The sequence below is a fragment of the Canis aureus genome, chromosome 8 (genome assembly GCF_053574225.1).
Source record: "Canis aureus isolate CA01 chromosome 8, VMU_Caureus_v.1.0, whole genome shotgun sequence".
NCBI lineage: Eukaryota > Metazoa > Chordata > Mammalia > Carnivora > Canidae > Canis > Canis aureus.
This window is the reverse complement of record NC_135618.1, coordinates 71459551-71478760: the sequence shown is the minus strand read 5'-3', so window position 1 is coordinate 71478760 and position 19210 is coordinate 71459551. Positions and strand designations below refer to the sequence as shown.

Genomic DNA, 19210 nt, shown 5'->3' with positions numbered 1-19210 from the left:
CATACCCTCCTCCTGCTTTTTCCCAGAAGTCACAAGCGATCCCCAGATGCCCCCAGTCTTAGCATGCTACAGCCCACTAGTAACCCTGAAGGCTGGCCCGATGGACAGCTGGTGCAGCTCAAGGCCAAAAGTCAGCCCAGGCCACAGGCTGCAGAATGCCTTTAACTAGAGGGCAACCAGAGGCCCGGTGGTAGCTGCAGGTCAGTGGGTCCCACAGACACATTTCCGCTTGCCTATCCTTCCCGAATCTGCCTCATGCTGGAATAAACAGCCCGCAATTAAATCTACCGGTGTTCCTTGTAGGTTAAAAGAATGCTTTTCATACATTTAAGTTCTTCAAGCCTCGTCTGGACCTGGGGAACCTGGTGATAAGTCCCCCACAGCCCCCACCTCCGCCCCCCAGTAGAAACTCAAGAAATGTGTTTAGGATCACAGAGCTGGAAAATGCCAGAACCGCAATTCCACAGGAAGTGGTTTATTGCTTTTAGAACAAAATAAGATGCTATTAAAACTTTTGTTAAGTGAAGAGAAACTGTTAGAACATGAAAACTTTTCTAAAACAATATTTTTGTCAGCTGACGGATGTAGGCACTTCAACAGAGAAAACTTCTTGCCTGTAATAACCGCGTGCAGCCTAAGCAAACCACCTAGAAGCGGGGCTTGCGCTTGCGGCCGGTGTACTGGGTGTCAGGTCTGACTTCCCTGTGGCAAGGAAACAACAAAGTCTCAGAATAAACAAAGAACCCCCAGGACACCCTCCTCCCTCAGCAGCCCAGCCTGGCCACAACACTCACTTGCCCTGCCGCCTCCGGCGTTCCTTCTTCTCCAGCACCCACTCACGGCTCTTCCTTACTACCCCGCGGCATGCGATCCTGTATGGGATCCTGTGGGGGGAGGGGGGTTAGACAGCTCTGAGCAGATGGGTGGAGCGGCCTGGCTGGCACCCAGGCTAATCCATGCGGGGCAAAACTGGTGATCTTCCCCGTGTCGGGTGGCCTCAATGCCCCTTCTGCAACAGAGGTCCCCACTCTCAAGAGACACTCTCCTCCCCAGTGACATCCCCTCAGGCCAGAGCTGCTGTTCGGGAGGAGAGGGGGAGGAGAAGAGGATGGGAGAGGCCCGAACTCCCTCCCAGGCATCTCCGTGTAGAGGACTACCTGGCTCAGGTCGGTTTGCTTGTTAGGTACTGCCTGTGGGACGGGCAGGGAGGGAACCACGAAAGCCTGCCACCATCCAAGGAGAGCTGAGGTCCTGTGCCCAGTGCCACCACTTCAGACCCTCGTCTCGCCTGGCTATGGAGCTGGCAAGGCTGGCAGACGCCAAGCAGAGGCTCCTGGCAACAAATGTCTGAGGCAGGGTAACGGCTGCCAGCTCATGGCAGCCCTGACAATGACCCTCAAGGGCCGATCTTGGCCTCCAGCCCTGGCTGAGAAGAAAAGGGACCCCTCATAAAGCCCCACGAGAGAGAGGCCCTGAATATGGGGCGAGCCTCTGCCCCCAAACCATATCCCCACCTGCCAGCTGGGATCAAACAGCTTCCAGCCTAATTCTTGCCACAGGGGGCTGCTGGTCATTTGAGTTAACCATTTCCTGAGCACCTGAGTACACGACCCATAGATGTCCTACAGTGGGTATGAACCAGGCCTGCCCTTGAAGAGCCCATGCCTGGGCCTCGGCAGGCACCAGCGACACTAGGCAAAGCAAGTGCCCGGCAGCTGCTGAGGGAGTGACTCAGAAAGGAAGAGCAGTCTGGGAGAAACAAGAGAGCTGCTGAGACAAGTGGCTATTCCTGCAGGCAGAGATAGGGGCAGTACCGGGACCAGAGTGCCACATGGGGTGTGGCACCGAAAGGACAGAGCAGGTCAGGAGCAGAAGAGTCCCGTGTGTGGGATGAGAAGGGGAGGAGTCCCGGTGGGATACCAATGGCAAGAAGCACACGTTCCCTCCTTAGCTCAGGGCCAATGCAGGCCAGACTGCAACATGGACTACAACACGGACCCTGCTTGCTGCTATTTCTCCTCTGTTCTGACCTAGTAACAAAAGTCAGAATTAAAAAAAAAAAATCTTGGGGGTGCCTGGGTGGCTCACTCAGTTGAGCACCTGACCCTTCACTTTGGCTCAGATCATAATCTTAGGGTCCTAACGTTAAGCCCCACTTTGTGCTCTGCACTTAATGTAAAGTCTGCTTGAGATTCTCTCTCCCTCTGCTCTTCTGCCCCCTACTCTAAAAAAAAAATTCTGAGAATCTCACTTGGCTAGGCTAGTTCATGAAGATATGAACACGGGTAAGGAGTGAATATGTTTTCTCCTCAGTAAGCAAGGAGCAGTCACTGCTGTCTCTTGGCAAAGGACTGACAACAGGACTTATACCCTTCGGCATGGACAGGCAGGGTACATGAATCAAACGGAAGAGTGCCTACAACCAGAGAGCAGGGGTCTGAGAAATCAAGTGCAAAATAGGCAGCTGCCAACATCGGGGTTGAGAGCACAGGACACAGCAGCAGCCAGTGTGTACAGAAGCAGAAGTGGGGGCCAACTGTGAGCCACAGAAGGAACGAACCACGGGGGAGAGTCATCACGGCAAATAATGGAGTGGGTGGAGGCCGTGAGTGCCCCAACCCAAAGGTGTCAAGAGGGAAGGTGGTCAGTAGCTGCAAATGCCACAGGTGGACTGAGTTCTCAGAGAGGCAGAGACACAGTCAGAGAGAACAGTTAAGATAGAAAGGACAAGAACGGGAGAAGCCCCAATTATCCTGCCAATGGACAACAGCCTCCTGTCCCCCGTCCCCCAAGCGGAGGATCTGCAGAACTGGGGAGACAAGTCTGTGCTGAGCCTGCACACACATGCCCTCTGCTCGACACACTGCCCAAGCGCTCGCTTTACCCCCTCAAGAGATGAACAACAGTTGCTTACCTAACTTTACAGTTAGCGCATGTCATCTGGAGACACCAGTGTGAGGGCTAGAGGGACTGACTACATACACAGTGGATGGAGGAGGTTACACTGAGGGCAGATCCTCTGGGAGGTGGGAGAAAGGGTACCACTCACTGGGATCAAGTGGTGGGCACTTAGAACAAAAAGCATCTAAAACCACCCCACAATCCCCCTACTCCCCCAAAATGGACCCAGGAAGCTAAGGGAGACGACTGTGGTGGGAGGTGGGGATAAGGAGTCAGAAGAATTCAGTCTGTGGTGGACATGAACACACTCATGATCTTCACCACCCATGGCCTTCTAAATTCATTCTCTACCCATTTTTCTTCTTCAACGTCTTAAAAATTTTTAGGCTTTTCACTCCCATCAACCAGAAGGAAGAAATAACCTCCTTCACTGCCTTACCATCAATTATCCAGCCACTGAATGCTGGACACTGTTCACTGACAAGATCTTGCTCTGACATCGGGGACATACCAGTGATATCCAAGTTCTCCTTCTGGCTGGGGAAACCCCCTGACCACCCAGGAAACAAATACATAGGATTCAGAGCATTGAAAGGTGGAAGGAAACAGAGGGTAAAGAGAACTCAACCAAGGACACTGGAAGAGAAAAATGGCAAGATACATTTACCCGTTTTAAGAAATGAAAGGAAGAACGGATTTGTCTTACTACCGTGTAGGAGAAATTCAAATGGGCAAAGATCAAGAGCAGAGGGAGACCAGCACAGCAATGTCCACACCAGGCAAAGGTGGTGGGGGCCCAGGGAGAGGAGGGGGCTGCCCCCTGGACAGACTTGCGTCAAAGGTAGCAAGACGTGAAGGCCTGGCTGGAGAGGAGGTAAGAGAAACAGAAACAAATAGGGAGAGAGCGGAGGGAGTCTTGGGGTGAAGAGCAAGAGAGTGGCTTTGTCCACACCGGCGAAAGTATCCCTAAAGCAGATACTTAGGGGACGGTTCAGAAATTGGAGGTGGGGTAGAGGCCACAGGCCTAAGTCCGGAGCAAGGAATCTAGAGTTGGTGGCTAAGGCAGCAGAGACGGGGGTGGTGGTGGGGGTGGGGTGGTGGTGGTGTGTGTGTCCAGGCTGGGCCCTAGGGTGCTCCAAGAAGGAACAGCCAGAGAGCCGAGGACCAAACTGAGATGGGGGTTGAGGGAAGGCTTAGGGGAAGCTGGACAGGGAAAGCAACAAGGGAGCGAGGTCTCAGTTGGTGCCTACAGAGCAGGCAGGTTAAGTTAAGGATAGCAGAGAAAATAGACTGAAAAGTAGCCACAGCCTTGGCAGGACAGAAGCTGGTGTGGCCCTGAGGAGAGCTACCAGTGGGGCCAGTGGCAGGAGCAGAGAGCAGCAGTGAGAGAATGGTGCGTGGGGCAAGACAGGTGCCAGATCTGACCCAGAAGGGAGGCCTACGCACGAGGCTGGCTACCGGCGAAGACAGGAGAGCTGGTACAGTGCATGTGGGAGTGGGCGGGAGAGCAGACAGGAGGATGCAGGGGAGCGGAGGGAGAGCCAGAGGGGAGGGGGTCTGGGACGCAGTGGGGGCAGCAGCCTGAGGGAGAAGGGCGCCGCAGACATGCTGGAGGGCCCCCACTGCCCAGCGGGCGGGCGGGAGCAGGCACAGGCCCAAAGTCTCCCATTCTGTCACCACTTTGGTGCCACAGCCACACCTGGTCCTGAGAGCCCTCGTGAAAGCAGAACGCTGCCATCTTCCTTCCGCCCCGTCTGCCAGCCCTGGCAGCAGCAAGACCCCCACACCCAAGGCCGGCCCCAGCGACTGCGGACTGCTTTACCTCTCTCTTGTGAACACGGACTCCTGGACCTCCTCTTCCTCATTACTCTCGTTACTGTCATTCAGGGGCTGCAGAGACCAGAGGACTCTTAGATCATCCCCAGGGTCCCTCCACCCGTCTGCCCTGCCCTGGGAGGCCAGGCCACCCAGGCCTGAGCACTTTCAACAGGTACGAGGCCCCACAAGCAGGGAATCCAAAGGATACAAACCAGCAGACTCTGGGTCCCTCACCTTTGGCATAAAGGTCGAAGGCCCAGAAAACAAGCAGAGGTAGAACCTGAAAGCAGAAAGGAGAGTGAGGGCTGGGCTCATAAAGCCGACGGGGGTGGGGTGGGGGGACGACAGACGACACACAAGTCCTCAAGCACGTCCCCTCTCACACACAGGTGCAGAATAGGAGGGCCCGGGGGACCCAGCCTAGCAACCCTCTGGCTGGCTCGTCACCCCAACAACCCCGCTGCTTGATGCCAACAGCACACTAGCCCTCAGCACTTACTTCTTTGCCTTGGCGCTATTGGGGAAGTCCACAACCACGCCACCAGTGAAGCCAGCCTTGGTGGCCTGGATCGTAATTAGCTCCAACTGAGAAGAGAATGGTGTGAGTCAGGCATGGAGGCTGGGGGAGCACACAGCTTTTCCTCCACTCCCTTCCAGGAGCCAGTCTACCCCCAGGATGGATCCTGCCTGGGAGAACTGAAGGTCTTCATAAGACTGCTCTCCATTCTGAATCCCCGAAAGCCACACAAGGAAGTGTAGGCTGGAATCAGCAATTCCCTCAAGTCTCCATTTCTATCTAGCCCAGGGACCCATCTTTCCACCTACCCCCTTCCCATCTCAGGAATGGCCACCAGTCAGGAGGCAAACTCATGTTTCATGTTAGGGGCTGGGGACAGCTCCCCACTTGTCTTTCAGGATCTGTACCTATACTCATCCCCATGGCATGACGTTCTACAGGACAGCTTTGCTGTTCTCTCAAATCCTCTCCCAACTTCTATTTAATTGTGTATATTAGAAATAACCTATTAACTGTTAACACCAGATGTCTGTCAGGAGAAAACAAATGCCCTACCCTACCCCCGCAGGTACCGCTACTCTTGCCTAGGACACCAGGTCATAAAACATGCCATCAGGGGCCACAGGGACCTCTCCTGGGGGCTCATTCCCTACTTTTCCCCCCAGTCAGCAACGAGTTCCTTGTCTTGTCACCTCCCAGCAGCGCAAGGGCAGGTGAGTGAGGAGCAGGACAGCTTACCTGTCTTGGGTTTACTCCCCCCTTCCCTGCAACTCTAGTAGCCAAGGGGCTCACCTGCTCGGAGTTCTCCGGGTATAGCTGCAGGACGGCCCGGGCTCCATGAACCTGCAACCAACAGAGACCTCACTCTCCTACAATCATACCATGGGCTCAGGGCCCAATGCTTCTCTATTCCTTGCTCACTAGATATCTGAAACCCCATTAGGTATAGGACACTGTTCATAGGGCTTGGGACACAGCCGTGAACAGAGACAGCCCCCAAACTTTCAGAGTTCACATTTTAGCATGAAAGGCTGCTAATTTACAGCATTGATTTAATGCCAAGAAGAAAAATAAATTAGAACAAAGGAATAGCTAATTTCAAGAGACTGTTGGGTTTACTTTTGGCTCAAGGAAGGCCTCTCTCTGAAGGGACACTTGAGCAGTGTCCTGAATGTAGTGGGGTCCTGGCTAATCACAGGAGGGAAAACCACTTCAGCAGAGAGAAAGGCAAACACAGAAGCCACCAGAACCTCAGGTTAACTCCAGGGCATGTGTATGAGGAAAAGCACATGACACATGAGACCAGCCAGCCAACTGCAGAAACAACCCATCTTAGGAAAACTAGGGATGAGGTGGGGAGATACCAAGAAATACCTGGATCCGTTCATTCCTAGGACTTAAAATCTCAAACTACTGTCTAATCCTACTAAACAACTAAAATCTAGACCGTTAGTCATGAAGACAGATAAAGCTAATAAAGGCTCTGTGATAAATAACCACCCTGCTCCCCACCTGAGCATCAGCAGTAGCGGGGAGAAAGGAGTAGGAGTCAGAGGATTTCTGGGCACACTGTGAGCTCTACACACAATGTCTTTGTCCTCCCTCTGTGGTGTCCATGCCCCTAAACCAACTTACAATTAAAATTCAGTGCAGCTGGGACATAGGAATTATAATCGGTCTCAGATTTTGACACTGACGTGTTCTGCATTTCATTTGAGGCATCAAACTGCTGAGATTTCTCTTTAGGGCTTAGACCTGGACAGAAATAACCACAAGGTCCTGCGACCCCGGGCGGGCCTACGTGAATGGCCTTCCCGTGGAATACTTCCTACTCCATCACTATCCACAGGAGGAATAAACAGCCAACCCAAACAGGTAGGAGATCTCATACTCACCAGCACAGAGTAAAGCGAAGAAAAAAAGCAGTATAGGCGCTTTGCAGGGATGTCAGACTTCTTGTTTGCATTACAGAGCCACTGTATAGCAGAAATGCTGAGAAAAGAAGGGACCCAGTCAGGAGAGGGACCAACATGTGGTACTCTCCCCAGGCTCTGGGAGACTCTATCACCATGCACACATCCTTGAGCTTCAGGTGAAACCCTCCTGCCCATAATTCTCTTTCTGGGCATGTGCAGATCCACTTCAGCTCACCGTTCTACAATATTGGACAGAGAAGGTTGAATGGAAAGTCAGCATTAACTTCTGTGCAGCCAGTCCAAACAAGTATTTTCTCAACCTTGTTTCACACATGCATCTCAAATTTAAAATTACACAGTATGTCAAGCCTCTCTGCCACCTACCCCTTCTTTCCCTTCCTCTATCCGAGGGAAAACTGTTAGAATAAAACACCTTCATTCATTCGTTCTCCTCTGCAATCAGTTCACTCGACTGTACCTGTTCGTTGTCTTCACCATTCCCAGATTTAAAAACCTCAAACGGTTATCATACACTCCTCTCAGGTACATCCCCCACTCAGGCCTGTGAACGTATATCCACGGAACTACAAACCCTACTGGTCTGTCCCACTGCCTCTCCCAGTTTTTATTTCTCTCTACCATTCTCCTGGGGCAACACTACCACCGCCTCCATTGCTTCCACAATCTCGGTTCTCTTCTTGTAAATAATCTACCCAAAATACAGTTCTGATCTGGTCACTCACTCCCTAGCTTCCCGACTACTCAATAAAGCCCAAACTTCTCAACATGGAGCTTAAAAATCTCTCATTCTACCCCCACGGGGATCTATCAGGTGCCACTCTCTGGCCACTTTCTGTGGCTCTGTTCTCACTGTTCTTCACTCAGACACCCTCCCCCCATGCCTAGCGCAATTCCTCAGTTTTCAAGGGCCAGCCCCAGTCCCTCCTCCTCCAGGTTTCCCTGTGCTCTCTGGCTTCTCTTCACCGCTCTGGTGGGTCCCAGGACTCTCCATCACACTCCACACTCAAATTCCTGTTCAGTCGTGTGGACCGTGTCTTAGAGCACCTCATACACCATGCGGAGTCTTAAAAGCAGGGACTATGTTGTACTTCCACGAGATCCACAGCACCTGGTACCATGTCTTACATATATGAAATGCTACAAAAAGAAAAATAATCAGCTTGCCATATCATCTCTTAAAAAAAAAAAAAAAAAAAAAGATGACTTATTCCTAAGATATACAGACCATATCACTGGCCTTTGGCTTTCTGCAGCTCACCCAATCATTACTAAAAAGCAATTGCTATCATTGAAAGGTGTTTTCTCCCCTCAGTCTTGTTCCCAAATTTATTTATTTATTTATTTATAATATTATATTTATTCATTTATTTATTCATAGAGACAGAGAGAGAGGCAGAGACACAGGCAGAGAGAGAAGCAGGCACCATACAGAGAGCCCAATGCGGGATCCAATCCCAGGTCTCCAGGATCACACCCTGGGCTGCAGGCGGCGCTAAACCACCACGCCACCGGGGCTGCCCTTGTTCCCAAATTTAAAGTCCTCCTTTACCCTAGGAAAAAATTTTCAATTCCAAATTTTTACTGTTCACATCCAGATCCCCACTACTCAACCCATAATCACAGGAGGAGGTATCCCCCCAGGTAAGGATTAAAGATACGACTTCTCCTTCATCCCCTACCTCCACCCCATCATCAACACGTTACACCAAACATTTAACAGAACTTTACCACAGAAGACAAAAAACAACTTCACGTTTTGAACAGTCATTTCAATGTTGTAAGGTCTGTTATCAAAGCACTACATGAAACTTCAAAACTTGACCCTGACAACCCAGAAATGATTAAGCCACTGAAGAGACTGTTAAATTCTGGACCATTCTTCACTGAAGAGGTTTTTTTTTTTTTTTTCCCCCCTCACTGAAGAGCTATTAAAAAAGAAGGCAACAAGCTGGCTCCTGAGGCCAACAAGATGGCTGCTGGGGCCAACAAGATGGCTGCTGGGGCTAAGATGATAGCTCCTCAGGCCAAGAAGATGGCCGCTGGGGCTAAAATGATGGCTGCTAGGGCCAACAAGATGGCCACTGGGGCTAAAATGATGGGTGCTGGGGCCAACAAGATGGCCATTGGGAGCTAAAATGATGGCTGCTGGGGCCAACAAGATGGCTGCTGGGGCTAAGATGATAGCTCCTCAGGCCAAGAAGATGGCCGCTGGGGCTAAAATGATGGCTTCTGAGGCCAACAAGATGGCCGCTGGGGCTAAAATGATGGCTGCTGGGGTCAACAAGATGGCCGCTGGGGCTAAAATGATGGCTGCTGGGGCCAATAAGATGGCTGCTGGCACCCACAAAATGGCTCCTAGAGGTTGAGAAGACCACCCTCCCCCACCCCCACTCCCACTCCCACCCCCAGAGAAGAGAATCTATACCAGCTGTACCTAAACCTGGAAGTCCAAGATGATCAAAGGAGTAGTTTCAAAAATACAAAAAAATAGACAACTGGGACCACTACTCTAACCTGGGGGTGTCTATTTTTTAGTTTCCTGTGTAACTCTGCTACACAGCTAGTTTGGGAAGCACTAACCTGCAGGACTGAAAGCAGTAAGTGAAAAACTCTTCTCACCTGATACAACCATCAAAGGAGCCTGGTTTGAAGGGGATGCCTTGGCCCATGTCCCCCAGAAGCAGGTCTCCCTCAGTGTCTCGGTCCAAGGCTGCATCTGCATCGGAGAAGAGCACATCAGGGAGAGAGGATGCACAGCTGCTCCCTGCTCATGAAGAAAAGTCCACATTCAAGTAGGACATACTTACCCAGCATGGCAGGGCTGATGTCGATGCCCACCCAGTAGTGCCCTTCATCTGAGAGATAATCTCCACTCAACCCAGAACCACAGCTGGAAAACATCAAACAGGAACTCAACAGTGTGAGCAGCAAAGACAGTCCTTCACCTGGACTACTTAAACCGGGCCCCAGGATCTCACCCAATATCCAACAGGTAACAGGGCTGACCCTCGGGCAGACAAAGGAGCTCCAATGCTCGCCCAGCCATCTTGGTCTGGACATCAATCATTCGTGAGCTGGGAAGGCAGAAAACAACATTCAAGTAATAGAGAAATTCTGAGCTAAAATATCACTCAGTTTAAAAAAAAAAGGCAAAGAGGAAAAGAAACAATCATCCTGAGGTACTCTCTCCCAGTCACCATACTCAACTCCAACTGTTTAAAACTGACCCCAAAAATCCACGTAATACAACATCAGTTATTTTGGGACACAAATTATAACTCTACCAGTTATGATGCTAATGTGAAGGGAACGAATTACTTGGCTAAGTGACTAATCACTGCAGATTTTCAACTCAGTAAGGCTCTGATATAGTTACTACTTAACGTATTCTCTGGAAGAACTACCCCACCATAGTTACTCTCACATATAAAACTCAACAATGCACAACAAAAACCCAAACCAGTATTGTTTGTGAGAAATATAATGCAAGCCACGTTGGGCTTTCTTAGTACCGTATTTAAAATGAAACCTGTAAAATTAACTGTAATAACACTGGATAACGTACCTTACTTAACGTCTTAGTTTAATACGCCCTAAATATTTCAACACGTTACCAAAAAAAAAAAAAAGTTCAACAAAATATTAACATTTTTCCATACTAAATAATTCAAACTAAGTATTATTTCAATAAATGACTACATCTAATAAGAACAGGTCTATTTTGGGGTAGCCCTATCTACCCCAAGATCAAGAGAAAAAATCACGCAGAGCTCTGCAGCTGGAAAAAAAGTTTATTATGGAGAGGAGACATAATGACAATTGAGCCAGAGATTTCTGCTGGCTAGCTTGGTCTTGGACTCTAATTTGAATGGAAAGAAAGAGAATAGTTATATCTAGACTAGTGTATCAGAGAGGGAAGGCTTGAAGTCCCTGTGCTAGCCATCATTTGTTAAATGACTTTACAGTGGCACAACTACCCTCTGAAATGCAAATCCTACACCAACAGTTCTCACGCGAACTTAATAACGTGCGGCATTCTGTGAGTACGCTCTCCTTCCCCGCAAAACCACTGACCCCTTACACGTATCCACGGCCCCCTGCCGATTTTACCACAAGCTTCAACAAATTATTTTGAAATTTGTTTGAAAACCACCTAGGGAAAATAGGTACGATCCACCCCCATTTTAATTCCAAGTTTACTGAGGCCCAAAGGGTTCGAGGTTTGCTTGACGCTGACCTTCCCACTTTAGAACTGCAGTCAGTCCTCCTCGTCCCTTCCTTACCCCACCGCCAAATTCCGCGTGCTTTCCAAGCAATGCCCGCTGTTAAGCCAACTTGTCGGTTCCCGAATCCCTTACCCCCCCCCGCCCCCCGCGACACCCGGCAATATGCAGGCTCCCCTTACTTGCGCACGTATTTCCGGGCTTCATTCTTGTCGTAAAACTGCGGGGAAAAAAAAGAGAACAGCGGTAGAGGAGGAATCAAGACGCGGGGCACGCACCACAGGCGGGGAGAGAGGTGAGCCAGAGCCAAAACCTCACCAGCTCCGGGGGCCCGCCGTGTTCCGGCCTCCTGCCGCGGAACGCCATCTCCACGCCACAGCCTGGAGACTGAGGTGGGTGAGCCAGGAACCCGGCTTTTATGCCATCGGTCCCACGCCCGCCTCTTAGCACGCATGCTCCGCCCCTCTCCCCGCCTCCTGCTTTACTCGATTGGCTACAGGGCCAACGCGCCGCGACCAACACGCGCCTCCCATTGGCCAGTTCGTCTTGCACCGCCCGCATGGTCCTTTCAAGATGGCAGCCAAGCGCGATCTGAGGTGGTCGCGGCGGTTACTGTGGAGGTTGTGGCTGCTGCCGAGCGCTCCACAGACCCCGGGATCCGGCCTGGGCATAGATGTGAGGACTTATTCCCAGGGCGACAGACCATACTCGCGCACGGCGCTCTATGAGCTGCTCGGCGTCCCCTCCACGGCCACGCAAGCGCAAATCAAGGCGGCCTACTACCGGCAGAGCTTCCTGTACCACCCGGATCGCAACTCGGGGAGCGCCGAAGCTGCCGAGCGCTTCACGCGCATCTCTCAGGCCTACGTGGTGCTGGGCAGTGCCACTCTGCGTCGCAAGTATGACCGCGGCTTGCTCAGCGACGAGGACCTGCGCGGACCTGGTGTCCGGCCCTCCAGGGCGCCCGCCGGCGACGCCGGCTCGCCGCGCGCCCCGCCACCTGCCTCTCGAGCCCACGGCCGCGGTCAGGCCGCGACCGGCGCCAGCCGCACCATGTTCGACTTCGACGCCTTTTACCAAGCGCACTACGGGGAGCAGCTGGAGCGCGAGCGGCGCCAGAGGGCCCGGCGAGAGGCCCTGCGCAGGCAGCAGGAGGAGCGGGCCAAGAAGGGCTTCCGCTGGGACGAGACCCGAGACACGACTTTCGTGTTCCTTCTCCTCATGGCCTTCATCATTATGGGCTTTCGTTTCTAATCAGAGATGGGAGGAAAGGGGAGCAGCCCCCAGCTGGCCCCAAGAAAATGGCCTTTCCTGTCTTCTTGAACCCCTTGCCTTCCATAGTCTACCTCTGCTGGGGTCCGAAGGAACTGCTCTTCCTTCCTCGTCCCCGCCCGCCCGGCTTAGCCATCCACCTGCACGTCCCTCCCCTACGGCCCGGAAAAGAAGGCGTTTCAGTGGCAGAGAAACAGGCCCCAAGAAGAAGAGTCCCGAAATCCCGAGAGTGAAGGGTTTTCTGGAGTCCCTTGGGTGCCTGCTTCCAGAGGTTGCCTTCCTGAAGTTGTCAACTTCTGGAACACTTGCTCTGGCTCTATTGTAGAGCTCTGAGCAAGAATGGTCTGCTCCCGCCCCACGTTTGTACCGTGGGGCTCCTGTGTAACCTTGAACCGTGCAATGTGACCAATTGTTGGCTGCCAAAAGAAAAATTCTGGGGTTGTACGAACCTTGTCTTTCTGTGAGTTCCCCAGCCACAGGTGAGACCTGGTGTAGGGTAAGAATATGATCTTTGGAAACCTGGCCATTCTTGTGTGATCAGCCCCAGACCCCACTCCCCCTTCTGCTGGTGGCATGTGGGAGTGGGAAAGCAAGGTCACCCCACGTAAGGAAGGGGCTGTTCCTGTGCTTGTACTTATCTAATGCATGACCTCAGAGAAACTACTGTGGGCATGGCAGCAAAGGAACAAATCATTTGCTCCCTTGAGGTCTGTCACACTTTACTATCCATAATCCTAATGGGCTCAGTGATTAAAACATGATGTTAGTAAAGCAGGTTTATCTTTGAGGCAGTAGGCCTGTCTCCTAGTCACTGCTCTGCTAGCCAGCCCCATCACTTAACTGTGCAGCCCATCCCCTCCCAGAAGCAGCAAAAAACTGGGAGTTTGAGGTCAACAAACTGGGAATGTGGCCTGTCCTTTTGTTTAGCCCCATGTGGCAAGTCCTCGAAACCTGGCTGCTTGAGTTTGGAGTAAATGGTACTTCTAAGGGACTGGAGGAATGTGCTGGAAACGGTTCTTTATTCAGAGCACTGGCTGAAGCTTTTTTCTCTCTCAGTTTCTAAGTCAAGCTAAGCAGTTGGTCGTTACTTGGCTGGAGCAGTAGTCGTCAGGCTCTCCACTCTGTGTCCTTGCACATGGTGTATGTGTTGGCTGTGAGATTTAGCTGCTCAGGCATTTATGCCCTGCGGCTAAGTGTAAAGCTGTACAAATAGGAAAACCTTTGCAAGAGATCTACCACAAGAGTGAGGACAGAAGTATAGGTTCTAAACAAACCCAGAGGTGCTTTGGTATATTAATAAGAATTCCTGCTCTTGTGAAATCCTTGTAATTAGGATAAGGCCACAGCTAGTTCAGCCTCGTGTCTTGGAAATGATTTAATTCTAGCCTAGTAGGTCTGGGGCAAACTCTTAGTACTTTCAGTGACCATACAATTCAGTGGTAAAGATTTGAGCCCACTTTGGATTCGGACTTGGTGGCTCAGCTAGCCTTGACTTGCGGGGAGGGGCATATGTACTTTTAAAAAGAACATTTAATGCTACTATGTTTCATATTTGGAAAACAAGTTCTTTTTGAAATACAAACAACAGGAAGTGTTCAGCCTCCTAAAAGGTACAGAAACGTGAATCTTAACCAAGCAGCTGGGCGCACTGCAGTGTCCTTGGGGCAGGATTCTATGAGAATTTCTATCAAAAACGATTGGGGTTCTTAGCGGGGTTTGGTTGTAAAAGCACTATTGGTATATAATAGTGGTATTCTCATGGGCTCCTTGATATAGCTGCCTCAAGTTTGTTTCCTTGCAGTGAATATCAAAGGCAAGAACATTCCCTGGGGCCCCAGAACATAGAGGTAGATAGAAAGTTCCAGAAGGTTGTGGGAGTAGGAAGACTTTGTGAAGCTTCTGGAACATTCCATGCTACTTTAATCTGGGTAGTCAATAAAGTTTATTAATCATCCAATTGTAAGCCTCTTCTTAGGCCTAGAACCAAGCTATTCTTATAGTGCCATCCTGCCTGCCTCAGGTTTTTTGTTTGTTTGTTTTTCAGTCCAGAGCTGAACTCTTAAGTTCCCACTCACTACTCTCCTTGAAACAGAACCTGGGCTCCTTCTGGAAGGGGAGATGTTGAAGGACCCCTAAACTGGTTCCCATGGTATTCTCCCTTCCCAACTATCCCCCACCCCCCCAAGATTGCCTTAGGTTGTTCCTCTCTGTTTCTCACCTGCCCTGGGAAGGAGAGGCTGAACCAGGCCATAGACATTATCCCCTGACTTCTTAAGGGCTGCTGCCCAATTCCTGATAGTGGAGGAAGGCTCGAACATGTTCAACTTTAGTCCTTTTTCTCCTTTTGATCACAGACTAAACCAAAACTTCCTTGAAAGTTGGACCTCAGACCAAGAAGGATAAGAGCAAACCAGCCTGCCTTGGGCTGTATTGTGGTGAGAATGGGGTTGCAAGTACAGTATGAGGCTGAGTGAGCAGCACACACAAGTCCTAATGGGGAGAGATGGACAATAAGACAGCAGTCAAATGTGTGCTTGTATAGGCAATTGTGATATACTGTCTTTGGACTTGATCAGGACTTTATTCCTCCTGAGCCAACTTTGCCCTTTGTTGCCCTTTGTTTATTCCTGGGTGAAATGATCCTTTACAGATCTCAGCACTGAGTAGGATTTCGTCCTTTCCTTCTAAGGTTCTGGCATTTTATTCAGTCAGTGCACCTTGCCTTCCTTAATGATCCTAGCATGAGCCAAGATCAGTTAAGAATAGCCTACCTTTGGGCAGCCCAGGTGGCTCAGCCCGGGCTCAGTTTAGCGCAGCCTTCAGCCCAGGGCCTGATCCTGGAGACTCGGGATTGAGTCCCATATTGGGCTCCCTGCATGGAGCCTGCTTCTCCCTCTGCCTGTCTCTCTCTCTCTCATGAATAAATAAAATCTTTAAGAAAAAAAAACAAGAATAGTGTACCTTAGACTAATGAGTTGTCCATCTATTTGGGCACTATATAGATGTGTGTGTATAATTTATAACATATACATACATATATTCCTTAGGGTCCCTTATATATATGTATATTCTTTATGATCACAAGCTGAGGCACAAGGATGGAGCCCAAGTGAGTGGCCACCATACTTCCTTTTGGGGAAATGGCAGGAGGGTGGGGGTAGTATATCTTAGGCCTTCCTTTTTTTTTTTTTTTTTTAATCTTAGGCCTCCCTGGAAGGTCACCAGATCCCAGGAAAAGAGGCTGAGAGACAGGACAGCTAATAAGTGGTGGTGGTTCTTCAATCCACTGCCTTGAATTTGAATAGTGCACTAGAATGGGCTCTATCCTGGTCTTTGCCTCCTCTCAATTCCTCAGTTTTGTGACAAGGGCACACACTGCCACCTGCCTATGATCAGGATCATAGGAGAAGGCCTGCCTTGCCTACCTTCAGTACTTTGGTTCTTAGGCCCAGCTTGGGCAGAGCAGTTACTTTGTGAGGATGACTGAGACCTGAGTCTCGTCCTCAAGGGAACTTGCATATACTGAGAACACCCAGTGCCATCATCCCTAAGAACCAGGTGCAGAGAGGTCCTCTTTACAGTTTGCTGTGAGATCATAGCATCACTCTTAATCTCACCACTATCTCTCTCTCTTTTTTTTTTTTTTTGTCTTTTTTTTAAGCTTTTGTTTATTTTTTTCATGAGCGACAGGGAGACAGAGACATAGGCAGAGGGAGAAGCAGGCTCCTTGCAGGGAGCCCGTTGCAGGACTCAATTCCAGACTTCCAGGATCCTGCCCTGAGTTAAAGGCAGAGGCTCAACTGCTGAGCCACCCAGGCATCCTCTCACCACTATATCTTAAAGTTGTCTGAACCTGGGGTCCTCTAACTAGACTTGAGGTGCGCTCGCCCTCCCATCCTGCTTTTGCCCCTTCAGCATTCACACTCTCAGTTCTGGGAGTGGACAAGAGAAGACCTGTTTCAGGAGGACCAAGAATGGGCTGAGATTCATGGTCCCAGGGGCCACACAGCCAACCTGCACACAGTGTTTGGCCATGGCTGGCACAGTGTCTTCAAAAACTTCAGCCAACTTTCAAAATTTGGGAGACTGTATAAAAGTCTAGATTTCTGACTTCTCTCAAAAAATGAGAAAACATGCCAGTGCATTCACTCACACACTCGTACTACCACCTGGGAGAAGCTGTTAACATCTGCCTTTTAAAGAGGACATGGCTCCTAGTTCACCATGCTCCCACCAACAGAGGGGAAGTGGTCTACACAGTTGGCCATTTTTCTAATAATAGAGAAATCTCTCTCTATGCCCTGTGTTTATCAAGAACAGAAAAAAAGGGACCATGCATTTTCAAAAAAAAAAAAAAATGAGAAAGGACATATTTATTTGTAGAAACGGACTGCTTTGCATGCCTGTGACCTTCCTAGCCCCTGCAGACATTTGAGTTTGCAGATCCTCTAGGCTACATCATATGTTATGAGAGAGCTCACACTTTTAACCAGGGAAGGAGAGTGTAAACCTTATTTCATTGTGGGACAAGAAAGATCTTTTGAGACGTCTACAGCAATGGCAAGGTCCTGGACAAAGCCAGAAGTCCTTTGGTACATATAGTAACATCAGTTCCTACACCATCAATTCCTGCATCAATTCTTTTGTGTAAAATCCTTGTATAAATTGGGAGAAACCAACACCTACTCTAACTTGATCTCAAACTGTTTGATTCTAACCTTGGAGGTGAGGTCAGGGGTAAGTTGTTAGCCCTGGCTTTGCAGTGACCACACCACAATTCAGTGGTAAAGATTTGAGCCCACTCTGGTTCAGGCTTGCTTGGTTCAGTAAGTCTTGATTGCCGCCCCCACCCCCACAAATTATGTTTTATATTTGAGAAACAAGGGGGGAAACTTAGGAAAACACTCAAGCTAGTGATTCCTGAACAAGATGTGGACATAACAAACTTTCTTGAAGGGCAGAAACTCCTTATTTTTATCAAAAAGGGTTAGAAGTTTTGTTATTCGGACAACTTTTTGGTTTGGGTTTGTAAAAACACTGGTGGTTGGTAATAGGTGGGACCTTTCTTAGGGGCTCCTTGATGTACAAGTTTGTCCTCAGAGCATTGCAGCCAGGGATGTTTCCTGGGGTCCTGAAACCTGGAAACAGAAAGTTCCAGAATTTGTTAGGCACCAGAGAGCCCAGACTGTCTGGAACCTTCCAGAACATTCCATGTACCTTAAAGCATGCGGGTTAATGAAGTTTATTAACCATCCAACTCAACAACTTTCCCATAGCCCAGAACAGCCCACTCCACTCTGTCAGTATCTGTACCCACCTACCTCAAGTCTTTTTTATGCTGGAGCTGAATACTACAGGGCCTTGTTCCTTACCCTTTCTAAAACAGTTTCAGCTATTTGAGGAGGGTGAGTGGTGTGTAAGACCTTCTGAAGGATATCATCTGGTTCCCTTGGAAACAGTTTTTTCCCCTTCCTAGTCCCTCCCTTGGGGTCATTCCTTTTTTCTTCTTACCTGCCCTGGAGAGGGGAGGCTGAACTACTAGGCTGTGGACATTAGCCTCTCCCTTCCAGAGGCTGCTCCCCAATTCACGATGATGGAGGAAGGTTTAGACACCCCCAATCTCAACTTTTTCTCCTTTTGGTTATACACCACAACCCTGGAAGCAGGGACTGGGAGTGGAAAGCCAGGACAAGAGGGGCCCAACCTGCCCTCATCTGTGCTGAGAATGTGGGAGATCTAACAAAGCTGTTCAGTCTTCTCTCATCTCAGGCAAGTACCCTGTGGTTCTGGTGTCCCTCAACCTCCAGCAGCTCAAGTGCTAGCAGTGAGGACAGTAGGAGAACCAGAATGGGGTAGAGCTGCTCAGGTGGGCACTATCCGTGCATGCTCTGATTGCATCCCTAGCAGGGGTACATCTGACTGTCTGAACTTGAGAGGGCTCTGGAAACCTCAAGTGGGCCAGTCCCTCCAAGCATTGCTTCAATCTCTACAGCTGCCATCAAGCAGTCACTCAGGCACTGCTTATACATCTTTGTGGACAGACCCCATCCTTCCTATGGTTTTCACCCTTTGGTCTTGACTCTGACCTCTGACTCTACATTTCTAGCCCTTGTGGGTTTGGAGGCCAACCATCACACGGATCTCAGACATCCCCCAACTATTCATCGTGGGATTTAGTCCCAAACTCCTTTTCCACCGTGCACATTAGGGACATGCTAAGGAGACCAAAGGTGGTGGTTTGGGGAGGGTTCTTACAGTGTAAAATTTCAGTGAAAAGTAGAGCCAAGCCAATACTATCCTCTTTCTGGATGGTTCTGTCTCTATTAACATGGACCAAGATCGCATTAGCTTCTACAGCACTCCACCCCCCCTTCTGTTTGTAGGACTATCCATGCTTCCCTACCAAGCTCCATCTCATTAGACTTGACCTAAGCTGATCCAGGGCCTGTTCCTGCTCTCCCCACTTCTTGTCCCAGCCTCATCAGCCAAGGTGGCTACCTAGTATTCACCCTAGCTGAAAACAACCTTCAGCCTCATAGAAG

The 19210-nt window shown here is 50.0% G+C and overlaps 2 protein-coding genes and 1 non-coding gene across 4 annotated transcripts; 1 reads left to right on the top strand and 2 right to left on the bottom strand.

Annotated features, from left to right (window-relative positions):
* Positions 1-459: 459 nt before the first annotated feature.
* BUD23 (BUD23 rRNA methyltransferase and ribosome maturation factor) lies at positions 460-13210 on the bottom strand. 2 transcript variants are annotated; one of them, XM_077908221.1, is made up of 12 exons: positions 13118-13210; positions 11579-11616; positions 10152-10247; positions 9981-10063; positions 9793-9889; positions 7132-7228; positions 6029-6079; positions 5219-5304; positions 4954-4999; positions 4724-4791; positions 795-884; positions 460-702 (listed from the first exon to the last, which is right to left on the bottom strand). In XM_077908221.1, the coding sequence occupies exons 1-12, from the start codon at positions 13193-13195 to the stop codon at positions 648-650; spliced, it is 885 nt and encodes a 294-aa protein (XP_077764347.1). In that variant the 5' UTR covers positions 13196-13210; the 3' UTR covers positions 460-647. The 2 variants fall into 2 exon arrangements, with proteins under 2 accessions (XP_077764347.1, XP_077764346.1); XM_077908220.1 differs by lacking the exon at positions 13118-13210 and adding an exon at positions 11715-11875.
* On the bottom strand, positions 1342-1472 carry LOC144319838 (small Cajal body-specific RNA 20). The gene has a single exon (XR_013385547.1).
* Positions 11707-14625, top strand: DNAJC30 (DnaJ heat shock protein family (Hsp40) member C30). Its single transcript, XM_077908225.1, has one exon. The coding sequence runs from the start codon at positions 11970-11972 to the stop codon at positions 12648-12650; it is 681 nt and encodes a 226-aa protein (XP_077764351.1). The 5' UTR covers positions 11707-11969; the 3' UTR covers positions 12651-14625.
* Positions 14626-19210: the final 4585 nt, after the last annotated feature.

Coding starts and splice junctions, on each gene's coding strand:
- DNAJC30 (XM_077908225.1), top strand. CDS start 11,970: ATGGCAGCCAAGCGCGATCTGAGGTGGTCGCGGCGGTTACTGTGGAGG.
- BUD23 (XM_077908221.1), bottom strand. CDS start 13,195: ATGGCCAGGTTTCCAAAGATCATATTCTTACCCTACACCAGGTCTCAC. Junction 885..4,723: donor TCCGTGTTCACAAGAGAGAG/GTAAAGCAGTCC, acceptor CTCCCCCCACAG/GATCCCATACAGGATCGCAT. Junction 703..794: donor CGCCGGAGGCGGCAGGGCAA/GTGAGTGTTGTG, acceptor TCCTTGCCACAG/GGAAGTCAGACCTGACACCC.